Source organism: Urocampus carinirostris, chromosome 1 (genome assembly GCF_059441175.1).
Source record: "Urocampus carinirostris isolate Australia breed hairy pipefish chromosome 1, RoL_Ucar_1.0, whole genome shotgun sequence".
Lineage (NCBI taxonomy): Eukaryota > Metazoa > Chordata > Actinopteri > Syngnathiformes > Syngnathidae > Urocampus > Urocampus carinirostris.
Genome location: NC_142349.1, coordinates 39,805,364 through 39,819,607, shown reverse-complemented (window position 1 = coordinate 39,819,607; position 14,244 = coordinate 39,805,364). Strand labels below are relative to the sequence as shown.

The following is a 14,244-nucleotide window of genomic DNA, read 5'->3' as shown; positions in this document are numbered from 1 at the left end:
AGTCCCTGGCAAAGTCGTTCCGTGACCTCCTCGACCGGCTCACCCCGTAAAGCACGTACTGTGTGTCAGGGACCTCCCCTGCTGGCAAGTCCGGGAATTTTCCTAGTTGGTCGGCCATTGTCCACAAGTCCTCGGCAGTGCTGCACTCACAAAAAAGGTGCCTCACCGACTCCTGGGCACCACAGCCAGGTCGAGGGCATGTGGAAGTCGCTGACATTCCTCAGTGGGGAGAACCTCATGAGCCACCATCCATGACAAGTCTCGTAGTCTGTTTGGGAGGGCAGGATGATTCACGTAGCTACAAACCGTTGTAGGTTTGCCAAACGCAAGCCCCCGCACAGGACTCACTGTTGCTCGCTCTTGCACAATAGTAATAAGGGCCCTGTGGTTTTGTAAAGTGTGACATTCTTGTGTTTCTAAATCAAATTTCTTTTAAAAAATCCCGAATAAAGAGATGTGTTGGTGGCAAGTTAAATGAAACTGGAATCGAACGATTGTTTGGTTCAAGCTTTAGCTTCCGCAAGTATGAGCCCATCCAGAACCGGGCCATCGCTTGACTTTTCGGGTTGTTGGGTGGGCCCATAGCGTTTTGGAAGTGGAGAGAGACATATTTGCTTCCCAGGAAAAGCTGGAGGTCAGGGGGGAACCGGAGCTACACTGTGGGGGTCCCGGCAGCAACGGCCTGGTTGTGGAAAGTAGAAGTAAGAAGGGAGAGGACCCACACAGAGGACTGGAGGATGCTACTTGGGAGGGTGGGATGGCAGAGCTATGCCCTTGCACAATAGTATTGCCCTTTACACGTTGGTTAACTACTGTTAAAAGATAATAACTCTGAACTCTGAAATTGTTTAATTGATGTTGAAAATGTCAGGAAAAAATGTTAAAACGTCATTATGTCACGTCAATATGCTTGTTTGCTGTTGAGATTGTCGTGTTTGTTTTGCTGCTGTTGGTGTCAGTGGGTGTCGGTGGATTTGTTCAGACCAAAAAACAATCGACTTTGGCCTGGACGGATCTGTTGACACTAACAAAGATGTTATATAACGAAATTGTGAATATGCTTGATTGCTGTTAAGATTGACAAGAAGGGTTGTTCAAACCTCACATTGTTTGTTTGCTGCTATTAGTGTCAATAAATTTGTTCAAACCAGAAAAAATGGAATTAATTCCGTGTTTATTTGATGTGGGTGTATGCGGCTTATATACAGGTGCAGCTTGTGTATGGACAGAATCGGTTTTCCCCTTAAAATGTGATGGGTGCGGCTTATAATCAGGTGCGCTCTATAGTCTGGAATTTACGGTACTTTCAAAAGATGTGAAACTGTTGCATAGCCTCCTACGTGGTATCATTCGACCGCTACAAGTAGTAGCAAAACTCTGTCAATGAACAATTTGATTAGGGTTTTCTTGGAATTAATTTGGTGTAAGAACACTGACACCCTAAAAGCAGCAATTACAAAGGAGCAAGTTGTGTGGGAAAGTGAATAAAAATGTCCTAAAAACATCCAAGAAAACTATCCATTCACAATAAAAAGGTATACACATAAATGAGTAGAGAAAAATATAATAACATTTTCTAAATGATTCTCTAATAACACTGTCCAAGTTGGTGCGCAAACCATGGAAACAGTTTACCCCACTATTGAGTAAAGACTTGTGACTGGCTTCTTTCCTGGTGGAAGTTTACAAATGCGGTTGTCATCACGATATCTACTGTATTGTATCATAAGAGGTGATCATTTCTGGCTACCAGTGAAAGCCGAGTTAAATCTATGGCTACGTATTCAAAGGCATGCAAAGAAAGTGCACACACAGCAGAGTCAAGACTTGAGGTACAGTCAAGTATCTATCGAGCTTATCAACGTAGTTCAATCTGGCAAGATTCTACATCCCCAAAAGACATAACATTTGCTATAGTCAACCAATAAGGTGGCAATTGAGCTCAAACTAAACTGGGCCTTTTCAAACAATATCTATCACGAATACCAGTAGCTCAAAACGAAGCTTGGATTATCCCTTGCTAAAAATACAAATGAAAGGTTGGCAAATGAAACAAATTACTGGCTTCTGTCATCATTGCAGACTATGTTAACTTCTTTATGATGCGCTTGCAAGTACAGGCATTTCTTAGACACACATTAATTTTTCATCTTGCTTAGGGTTTGGGTTAGTGTTTGGACTGTATTTAAAGTAGGCCGTTTAAATACAGTCACACTAGCCACACTAACAAATAGAAACAAGAAAGAACCGCGGGGATGAGCGTGATGCCAGCACTCTCCCCGGGCACCCCATTCCTCCTACTTAATGTGTTTTGCCCGGAACAGCTTTGCTTTAGTAAGATTAAAAGCAGATAGACATAGTGGAAAATAATGCATAAGGGATCTTTGGACTCAGTTGGCAATTGTAAACACATACTTCCATCGATTCCATTATACTTCCATCGATTCCATTATTTGCACCGCTTATCCTCAGTAGGGTCGCGGGGGTGCTGGCGCCCATCCCAGCCTTCTTGGGCTGGCTTCTTGGGGCAGTGGGCAGGGGACACACTGAAGTGGTTGACCACCAGTCGCAGGGCACACAGAGACCGACAACTCACTCGCTTATTAACATGTAGGGACAATTTAGACCGGCCAATTCACCTGAAATGCATGTTTTTGGAATGTGGGAGGAAACTAACTTAAGCACTTGGAGAACATGCAAACTCCACAAAGGAAGGTTCGATCTCATGACCTCAGAACTGTACCGCACACGCGCTAACCACTGTGCTGCAGTGTGGCCCTAAACACATACTTAATAGCTAAAATATTTATACATAAAACAACCATGCATACACAAACACACTTAAACACCCAGAAAATCCTTTTTTTTTTCGATAGTAAAATTGCTTCAATAAACAATAAAATATGCAAATTAATAATGCCTACAATGAGAAGAATTATGTGTCTAATATTTTGAAAGGTGCACCTGATTATAAGACGCACCTTCAAAAATCCCAACTTGCAAAGGATTTTTTTCATGTACAAGGCGGACCAATCTATAAAGCGCATGAGATTAAGACAAAAAAAAATTATAGAACATAAATATTCTGGAATCTGGTTTCACAGCTAGAATGGCTCCATTCATAAACGTCTACAGCAATTTTTTGTAATTATGCACTGCTGAACTTATTAACCATATATCTGGCTCTGAAAAGGCGCAGTGGATTTTAAGGCACACTTTTGTATCTATGGCAAATTTGGGGGTTTTGTGTGTGTCCTATAGGCCAGGAAATACTATTTTAGTAGTCTTGTTGACAGTGTTATAAAGTATTTGTATTTCATTAGACTCTTTCGGACTCTACTTGGTAGCGCCGGTTCTGCCCATATAGTAGTCTCCTCTGTGGCACCAGGAACACAGTAATGGCTCATCTTCTCGCCGTATAAAGTGAGACTGAATTTTGTATGATACAGCAGCATCAGCGGTACAGCTGCAGGGGTCAAAATATGCTCACTGTACAAAATAAAAAAATCTCAAAGATGGTAAATATCCTGAGCAACGTCAATGAATTAGATGACTCACTGACCCCAATGAGCAAGTCACTGAGTGTTACAAATCCTTGCTGTGTCAGTTAAGTAGCCAGAGGGCCAGAAGGGGCTGCAAGATGCTGGAGGAGGGCCAGCTCACACACACACTCAAACACACGTTCACTAGCTGGTTGGAAGACGACAACAGAGATAACAGCTAAAGAGAAACTTGCTTTTGCTTTACAAAGTCAATGGCATGCTGGAAGCGATCAACCACTATCAGAAGAAATTAGTGTTAGTATCACCCAGAGGGAAACACTTTTCCCCTCGCCTTGCCAAATTATGTTTTAGTTATTGCTGAGCCAAAAGTGAAAAAGTAATGTGTGACATATAGTGGTAAAAACCTAAGTAGTATATGTTGCAAACGAGGACAGACTGAGACGCAATAATTATCAAAATCATAGCAGAGGATCCATGCAGGTGTTCTCATATTATTAGGGATGCACGAAAATAATAGTTATTGGTTATTGGACTAATAATGGGAAAATATCATGTCACAGTCATCAGCAAAATAAGTTAAATAAATGGATCCAATAATTGGTCAATTGGAGCCACATTATAATGTTAAATCTGCTGACCCCTCTGTGCTTATAAATCTTCTAAGCATGTATGTTCCCTATTGTATTACTATAATGATTATTTTTAATAGGAAAAGTTGCACAACTTGGTCGTGTCTCACCTCTACTTTTTCATAATGTGCGCGAGGCTAAGGGTAAAGGGCAAATCTCTGCTGAGATTATACTGGGTTTCTGAACTTGAGTGAGCCCAGCGAGTTTTGCATTGTTTATAGAGTAATTTCATCACACCAATTTTATTAGGATTGACAGATATGTGCATGCTCATTGATCAAGTTGGAAAGCTCTGAAGGGACTCCGTGAACTAGTGTCTTTATAACGACACAATGTATTACTTTTCTCTACAAGACATCTGTATAAAGATGGCCACAGTAAGTAGTGCACATAGTTTGATGTTTTTTACAAGTCAGGCCTTTTTCTAGGAAAACTAAGTAGTGTCCTGTGCTGGACTTGAAAATTGTTCAAAGACGATATAATCGTTGAATAAAATTCATTTGAATTCTCTTTATTGTCATTAATGACAATGTAGTGAACATTGTTTGCAACATGATTAGACATGACGCTCCAGGATAAACATGTAATAAAGACCTAAAAAAAAAGACAAAAGAATGTCAGGATGAATAGGGGGAAAAATGGAATGTATTGCTGAGAGACTTGCCTGCGTTGTAACAATAGTGCAATGACAAATAATGCGTCACGACAACCTTTTAGTGCAATAAAAATACTGCAATGCCATTAAGCAGCAACAAAAATTCTCAAATAAGTCAATAAATAGGATGTGTGGGGGTCACATTTAAAGCAACTGGCAAGATACATATTTAAGACAGTTAAGTGCACTTGTACAAGGTGGTGATGGCCCTGGGGAAGAAACTAAACCTGAAATAGCTGTTGTTTCATGAAACCTGTAGCTCCTACCAGAGGTCAAAGGGGTGGTGGCCAGGGTGATATCAGGGAAAAAAAGCTTTGGGCTTAGATTTTTTCGTTCAGGGATATAAAAGCTCTTTGACATCCAAGTACTTTTCTTTTAAATAATTATGCTGTTCAAATGAACTTAAATAGGAAAACAACAATTGTATCACTAAACTGCATACATGGTTGAGAAAACAAGCTTAGAGTGAAAGGCCCTGGCTGGAGCGCATATTGTGCTGGAATTATAACACACAAGTGATTGAGGCAAAAAATACGTTGACTGTTTTTTAGCAAAGGATGGCCAAAAGGTCCAAAAAGTTGATTCTGCCGGATATATCTCCTTCAACAAAAACAAATCAGGCATCCTGCTAGTCATACTGTGGAATGCCTATAAGTTTACAAGAGAAAACACTCTAATTCCTGGAAAATTTTTCCACCTTCTTGTGAACTACGCACAAAATCAATCAAAAGCCAGGGTACTTTTGAACTAAACTAGCCATTAGCCCACATATTTTGGACCACACAACTGATCAATTTAGAACAACTATGCGGGTTATATGACAGTATTTTAACTGTCTTACAGTAAGTGCATTGTTGTGTGACATCTTTTTGTACGTCACGGCAAAATTGATTGGCACCATTTTCAAGGCATTTAAATGCACTCTTTCCGTATCAAAGTCAGAAATGTCCGTCTTCCCTTATTTTATTTTTTTAATGAAGCAACGTTTTGCAACGAGAATTACTTGACCCTATGAGTAAAGATCATATCTGTTGAAATAGGAACCCCAGATGGAGATTCGCAAGCGGATAATCAGATCCTTGAAACTAAAAGACTAAAAGGCTAAAAAACTGCACTTTACCTCAGTTACTCTCTAAGTAGATGAAACAGATGTCTGGCCGAGCCCTGGATGTTCCGGCACACAGGGCACAGCTACGGGATACACCTTTTTCCTGCATGTACAACAGGTCAAACAATTTTGGGGAGCTTACATAAATGTTCCTACCCTCCCTTTTCCTGTCCATTCAACCCTTTCTTCCTCTCTGTGAACCTAAACACCACACCACCACCCACATACACACCGTTTCGAACGAGTGATTTGTGAATCAAATCCAAATTGTAGAGAGCACCAATGCTGCCATATGTAGAAATAAATGTAGAAATAAATACACAAAGATACACGCCATAAAAATAAATGAACACATGGATAAATTATCCATTCATTATCTGTACCACTTATCCTCAGTAGGGTCGCGGGGGTGCCGGAGTCCAACCCAGCTATCTTCAGGCAGTGCGCAGTGGACACCCTTAACCGGTTGCTAGCCAGTTGCAGAGCACCCAGACACGGACAACTCACTAGCTCATTCACACCTCGGGACAATTTGGACCGGCCAATTTACCTGAAGTGCATGTTTTTGGAATGTGGGAAGAAACCAGAGTGCCCAGAGAAAACCCACGCAAGCAAGGGGAGGACATGCAAATTCTGCAGGAAGGCTGGTAGCTCAATTTAAACCCATGACCTCAGAACGGCGCGCGCTAACCACTCACCCGCCGTGCCACATAAATAAATCAACTAACACTTAAATATATTACATAAATGTAATTTATCTATATATTTATGCAGTTTGTAATTTATTTTGTCATCTATTTATTTATCTAATTCAGTACTTAGTTTGTCATTTATTTTGGCTTTTATTTTGTTACCATAATTTTATTTAAATAAGGAGGCAGGTCAAATTGTTGCCTTTCACCCATCGGTTGATCGAGTACACCGACCAACTGTAATGCCTTGCTTCCATTGTTCATCACTGATCGACTAGTAGGCAACTGGGCTGCCTGTTCAGTTGAATAACATTTTGTTGTGACAAAATACACAACTAACTCCATGACGAAATAAATAACATTGCAGGGAAAAATAAGCAAAAGAAGCATGCAGGAGTTTTCATACTACTAGGGATGCACAAAATAATAATACAAAATAATGCATAATAAAAGACAAAATAAAAAATGAAATAAATGACATTAAAAAGTTACTTTTATATCGATATAGCATATATTTCTAGGTGTTTATTCAATATACATGATTTCTTCCTATGGCAGAATCCTCCAAACAAATGAAGTCCGTCACATAACCTGAAATAGATTTCGAAATAGGCTGGATAATTTCCACTCAAGCTGGTCTCCGTTGTACTTGAATGCTTGTGATTGTTTGTTCCACCAAGAAGAAATCGGATACATACTTGAAAAGAACGCGTGTGCCTTCAATTAAGTGTTCCAGACAAAAAAAAAAACAATAGTAGTCATTTTAAAATCGAGTAGAGTTCAAGTAGCCATCCAAGTTAACAACTTTGACTTAGCGTAGTAAAGTCTGATGAAAATGACCTGGAAAAGACCGTATAATTGTTGTAGTTCATCTGAATTGTTAAATCTTTGAGGCTAAGCTTCACAATTCTTCTTTTCAGTGTGTCTTGTAATATTTGTGAGGTATTTTAGTGCTTGAAAATACAGACAGTTTATACAAGGGGTTTCCAATGTGGTGCCTATGCCAGAAAGTCCTCTAAGAACATCTGAGTAGCCGGCGGAAAAGTTCTGAAAATGGCTCATCAGAGATGGATCATTGTGACTTTCCAGAAAATTTTAACCAGGATGGCGTTTTGGGGTTGACTAGAACTATTTTAACTAAACTTCTAACAATTACAACTTAATAATAACATAGTAACAACACAGTAATAACGTGGTTGTCATTTAAGAAATGCATATCAATCTGGAGGCCACACTTGCTGCTTTCAGAGATCGACCAATAATTGGCTGAGTTTAACTTACAGTAGACCCCAAGGATACAGTGACCCTAGCACAAGATGTTTTAACGTTACGATGTGGAATACGATAATTTTTCTTCAGCCCATCTTTATGGTATTCTTCCCACTATAGGACATGTTTACAGCCATGACCTATTTGCGGCCATACTACCCTGAGAATGTCCTATCTCAGTAGACAAAGTAGGGTCAGGCCTGGGAATACGAGGTGCTGTGAATCGATCATTTGGTGTACGCTCTGCTGCGACAGCACTGACTGTACCCGCTCTCAGGTACAGTCAGTGAAAACGAATTTCCCTGATGCAGGCTAGTCCAATGTCTGGCCCGTTGGCCATCAACGGCCCGTGATCACATTTTTACTGCCCCGCAGCCTCGGTCATAAAATAATAATATGTGGGCCTCCAGTGATATTGACCACAGTATAAATCAAATTTGTACCAAAAAAAAAAAGATGATGGCAGTATCCCTTTGGTCACCTTGCTCTTGGCTTTTTGTGAATATGTTTGCACACCTCATTTCTGACATTGCGACTGTAAATAAAAAAGGTGACTGTAAGTGCCGCCGCTTCTAGGGCAAGTGGAAATTTGAATATTTTTTTCACAGAAATCCGAAACAACTGTGTCTGCCTAATTTGCCAAGTGACTGTGGCGGTTTTCAAAAAAACATAACATCAAGAGTAACTGCCGGATAAAGCATGCTGGCTACAAAAAGCTAACTGAAAACAATTGCTTTTTTTAATGGCACAGCAGCGCTTTTTCACGAGACCCTGTGAGACAAAGGAAAATTCTGCAAAGGCGAGCTATGATGTTGTGACGCTGATTGCCAAGCACTGCAAACCTTTCATGAAGAGTGAATTTATTATGGAATGTTCAAAGAGTGGATTGGTGGGTGGATCCCTTAACCACTAGGGCTGTAGGGGCACCATTTTGTGGTGTGGGTCTTGGGAAAGTACAGCCTGGAGGCGCCCATCACTCTCCAGGCTAACTAATGTTCCACCCGGTCTCGAACAAGTGCCAGCCTAAATAGTAGGCCCTCACACATTTTGAGCCTACCAAATCTTGCCCGTTTTCTGAAAAGATTGGACACCCTGCACCAAGGGCACCAAATAAAATTTTATTAAAATTAAATAATAGATGAAAACAATTTTGAAAAACTTTAAACTCGTCTGTGTTTATGCGTATTAAAGACTGAGACACGTGCCCCATCTCCAAGATGCCTGTCTATTGGTCAACATCATTTAAATGCTGTTTTGCAATCGGTTTACGTCATGGCATTATGAAGATGCTGATATGCTATTGGCTGAAAGAAGAGTACTAGAAACTGTTATTGTTATTGTGTGATAACCTTACGTACCGCACACTGGAAAAGGCTGGTTTTACACAACAGGAGCAGAATGTGGTGACCCGTGTGAGCCATATTACACTGCGGAGCCAGTGGCCTATGCTAAATGTGCTAATTCATACCACATGGTCTGTGGCAAAGTTTGAGCAAATTCAGAAAGTGGCGAAACATAAAAATATAGATAGGATACAGAAGCGCGCTTCAGAAATTGAAGCTGAGCACAAACGCGCGGTCAAAGCCAGTCAGGTAGAACGAGGTTATGTTCTGGTGAGGTGCACTGCTGCAAATCTTTGTGAGGGTTTGGCAGTCAACTGTCAACCTTCACAACTACTTATCCGATTGACGGTCAGCGAAAGCTGCAGCCATTTCCAGCTGATTTAAAGCAACTGGCAGACCACAAACTCATTGCGAGTCAATCATACAGGATAGGGCCAAAGTGAGTGGCCATCAAAGTAATGCATCAGCACAAATGAACTGCTTCACTCTTAAACCAGAACAAGGAAGAAAACAATACATAATGGACTTTCCTATTGTTCAAAATGCTTGTAGGTATGAACAGCAGTTACCCAATTCTTTCCTGAGGTGCCAGGAAATAAAATGATAATACACTTGTTAAGACATATAAACCACATTTAGTCATTTAACATGAGTTTTTCCTGATAGGCAAGGAAAACCCTACCACTTGCTGGCTGAAAACAGTCAAAAATAAACCATACAATTGTCAAGTGATTTTTGATTTGCCGTTTTCTGACTTAAGTAAAAGGTTGATCAACAAGAAATGTTTAACCCAATGAAGGCAAAGTCCAGTCCAACATGATGTAGAGGAAGTTTTATTCACAAAAAAAAATATTCAGCTTTTTTCTGGTACTTAATCCTAACTCCACACAAGGACACTCACACATTTTTCCTCTCAGATAGCTTGGAATCCAGTGAAGCTATGTCTACCAGTCACATTTTTGCTCTTTCCACACACTTGGGACTGCAGGCGGTCTGGAATGATCATAGTTGGAAAAAAATCCATGTAAATATTGGAAATACATTGGAATGAAGCAGGAATGTATAATTAAAGTAAAGTCTCTCTGCCTCTCTCTCTCTCTCTCTTTTCCTCCATCCCTCGCTCGCTCCCTCCCTTCAAAACCTGTACCTCCATGGCCTTTACCTTATCTATCAATTTTGCCATCTCTTTCTGTCTTCCACGCCACTTATGCACTCTTTTTCTACATCTCCCATCAATCTTCCTTTCTTACCTTAGCCTTCATTTCTATTGATCTCACTTTGTTTGTCTGTCCCTTAACCACCATCTTGCTACATCTTATGTCTTTCATCTAATTTTCAATCTTTTCCTGCAATGCTCTTTCACTTACACCCCCTTCACTCTGCATTTTGTCCATGCTCTTCAAAGCAAATCCCCTCTTCTGAGAGACCAACTTCACTGCGGGTGCATGCGGGGGTGTGCAAGTGGGTACAAGTAAATAGATGTCGAATGCAGACGCGAGGCAGATTCTGAACGACTAACATGCGCGTACCTGGACTCTAACTTCCTGCAGGCTGCGAGTCAGCCTGTACGCATGGTTGGAATAACAGCGCCATATGGGCGTCTGGTTTCGCGCTCACATGCGCCACCTCCGGAGGCCGAGCTGGGGGCGCACAGCACAATGACAGCTTTATGCCTCACCGCCGTGCACCTCGTTACTGTACATCCTGCAGCTCTGCCGGGAGAGTCTGGCACGGCTGTTGCAAAAACAAAAGTGCAGTTTCCCCACATGCACCGGTCAGGAACCTCGGAGTTGGGATAACTTTGCAGGCGCCAGGTTAAGCAGAGTTGAGTGAATCAAGTGTGGCCATGTCTTGAAGTTATGCGCGGTGGAGCCCAACTACTTTGTTCACTCTTGGAAGCAGGTTTTTAAGTGAGGAGACAACTAGGTAGACTGTGAGTGGTTAACAAGTTTAAAGTTTAGTAGGCACTCAAAATAATGATAGGAGACCTCAATGAATGTTAAACTTGCATGGAGAACATGGGAGGACTGTACCAGAAAGACCTTCAATATGCAAATTCCAATCTGTTCTAAAGGCCAAACGTTTTTTAAAATACATTTTCAATGTTGTAAAAATCTGATTTGATTGACATGAATTGAATTTTTGGTCTTGATATCAATGTTGTGAAACATATGCAACGAGATAAGACACAGCACTGCAGGGTAAAAAATGTAATAAAGACCTTCGGGATAAATAGGTGAAAATATTGCAAGGTAGCGCTTAAAGACTGGCCCAAGTTATAATAACAATGCAATCAAAACGAATAGTGCACTTAAGCAAGATCAGCCCTAAAGGGGTGTAAAAATCAAAAAACCGCAACATGATTGCCCAATAGTGAAAATGATGTAAACAGTTCATGATAATCAAAAAACAAACAACAGTGAGCTAAAGTAACGAACAACTGTGCGCAATAGTCAAGATATCGAAAAACTGTGGTATCCTTAGCAAACTTTGTTGCAGGCGTGCGATAGTAAAAACAGAATAAAAACATCTGAACAAACATTCAATTTTTTACTTAACATTCAACCTTTTTTATGTCACAGAAATAAATTATAAGCAGTTTTTATTGTCTGAAAAACAGAATAACAAATGTTAAATTATTTACTTAACAGTTATGCTGTATCCTTATTCAAACGTTTTATTGCATTGAACAACAATAACAGGGTCATTTCTGTTAATCGGCAAACGCTGTTATGCTTTGAACTAATAAAAACCTACAAACTGGTTTATTATTCTTTTAAAATTTAATCGCTTCCATTTTCTGCAACTTGGTTTTATATATTGCACTTCACACTACACATAAGCACATATATAGGAAGAAAACAGCTTTGAAAGGAATTGGATTCAGTTGAACATTTTGGTTGGACTTTACATCAGTTTTACAATAAAATGGGAGCTAAAGGCTTGAAGAAAGTCAACTCTGCCTCATTTACGAAGAGCTGTACAAGCGAACATCTTCTTTAATCGAAGGGATTTCTGTACATATGAGTTGCATCTTAAAAAATTATTGACAGAGGATTTTCAGCTGATTTTCATCCATCTACGTACGTGGGTGAAACAGGGCGAAGACACTTGACTTCTCCCTGTCCTGCTTTGTATTTTCCATTTCTGTAAAATTCCAATTATTTTGAATGATATCTTTATGTTATAGACAAAAAAATAAAAAATAAAAAAGAATTCATGAACTTGGTACTACACTATATTGCAAAATAAATAATGAAAATTTTACGTAACGGTTGCAAATTTACAGGAAATATATAATTTTATAAACAGGAATTGTAATAGTTTATTATAATCTATACCTTCTAACAAACGCTTTAATTTATTTTGCAGCTCACTTGATTAATAAAAAAGCGGACTTTTGATTAAAAGAACATTATTATCCCTCTAAAACCAAATATTTGAATGGTAGTGTGTGTTAAATATTCAAGTCATGTTTATTTGTATAGCCCTTAATCACAAAGGGTCTCAAAGGGATGCACATACCACAGATTATTGGAAACCACAGACTATTATGACACCAACCCCTGATCTAAAACCTACATGAGGGCAAGGAAAAGTCAGAAACCTCAACATGAGGAAAATTAAGAAACCTTGAGAAGGGACCGCACACGAGGTAATCCCCCTTCAAGGATGACCAGGCTGCAATGGATGTTGCAATTATAAATAATACACAGATATTGTCAACATAAAATGTAGGTTATTCATATGCTATAGATTAGAAGCCTAGATTTAAACAGATTTAAATATTATATATTGATAGTGCAATAGTAACTTGGATGATAATAATGTGGGCATGTACAACGGAACAAAAATTGCATTTTTATGGCGGTAAAGTTAGGACATGACTATTATGGTATTGTAAAGAAACAGTATGATCTAATAGAGTTGTAAAGTTACTCTAGTAAGCGTGAAGCACGTTGTAAAGCGCTTTGGGAGGTCTTCAGTGACTTGAAAAGCGCTATATGAATGCAGACCATTTACCATTTATTAAAAAATATTATCATTGATGTTGTTGATCCAATTACTCATACCCCAAAACATAACTGATAATACTTGTTGAACATTACAATAGAATAGAGAAGTGATTTTCCTATAGTGTAAGAAAAAATATTAAACAGAAAAGAAAAAAAACGTTGTTAACGATTACTTGCAAAAGCATTGAACGTCAGTGCGAACTATTGCTTTGGATTTGTGTATTGTATACGTTTTAAATATTGTATTTTTTCGTTGTAATGATTTGTTTCCTGTGCACTGGAATCAAGTGGATATAGAATAAGATGCTTCATGTGTGCTGATGCATTGAAGCGTGATTTCAAGAATCAAAGCCACAATGAAGATTGGCACAGTTATTAAACGAGGTGCATTGGAGATGCCTTCAGGAGACTCTCCCGGGGTAGGAAAATCAACTTTTGAAGGAAGAAGTAACACGCTGATGCCTACTATTAACGTTATAATGAGGATATAAAAGATGAAATGCGACTTACCTCGGTTTTCCTCGTCCATGTTAGCTGCTTGTGACCCAAGATCAAAACTTCCGCCACACCAATGAGCTTTAAATGCGAACGTCTTAATTCTCCGACCGGCTGGCAGAGCGTCAGACGCACAGATCGTCGTCTCCCCTATGGGGGATTGTGGCAGCCATTTGGGCTTCGACCTTCTTTTAATATGAACCCTTTGAACCGAATTCGAAGCGATTTAGGAGTAAAATGTGCAGCCTAGTCAATCGCCAAGTGTTGGCAACACTCAAGTCCGCCGCCTCCTCTTCTATGGTAACGGAAACCTCGAAGATGTGCAGTTACTAGTATGAACGTGGAAGACATCCGGAAACCAGAGTACCTGATACAAAATAAAGGAAAAACTGGAGTTTAGGCGCAAAGGTCTGCAGCTCATTCGTTTTGTTTTGAAAGAAACAACCGGAATAGGCAGTTTTAGTTTAATACACAGGGCATACATTATGGGAATTATGGCTTTTTTTAGAGAATCGTTTTTTTCTGCTGGGTTTC

At 39.7% G+C, this 14,244-nt stretch overlaps 1 protein-coding gene across 1 annotated transcript in view; it reads right to left on the bottom strand.

The window, feature by feature from the left end:
- Positions 1-14,029, bottom strand: part of cyth3b (cytohesin 3b) — a 56,896-nt gene extending 42,867 nt beyond the window's left edge. The window contains exon 1 of the mRNA XM_088338774.1: positions 13,726-14,029. Coding sequence (XP_088194900.1) covers positions 13,726-13,744 — 19 coding nt within the window. The 5' untranslated portion in view covers positions 13,745-14,029. The remainder of the gene's footprint in view (positions 1-13,725) is intronic.
- Positions 14,030-14,244: the final 215 nt, after the last annotated feature.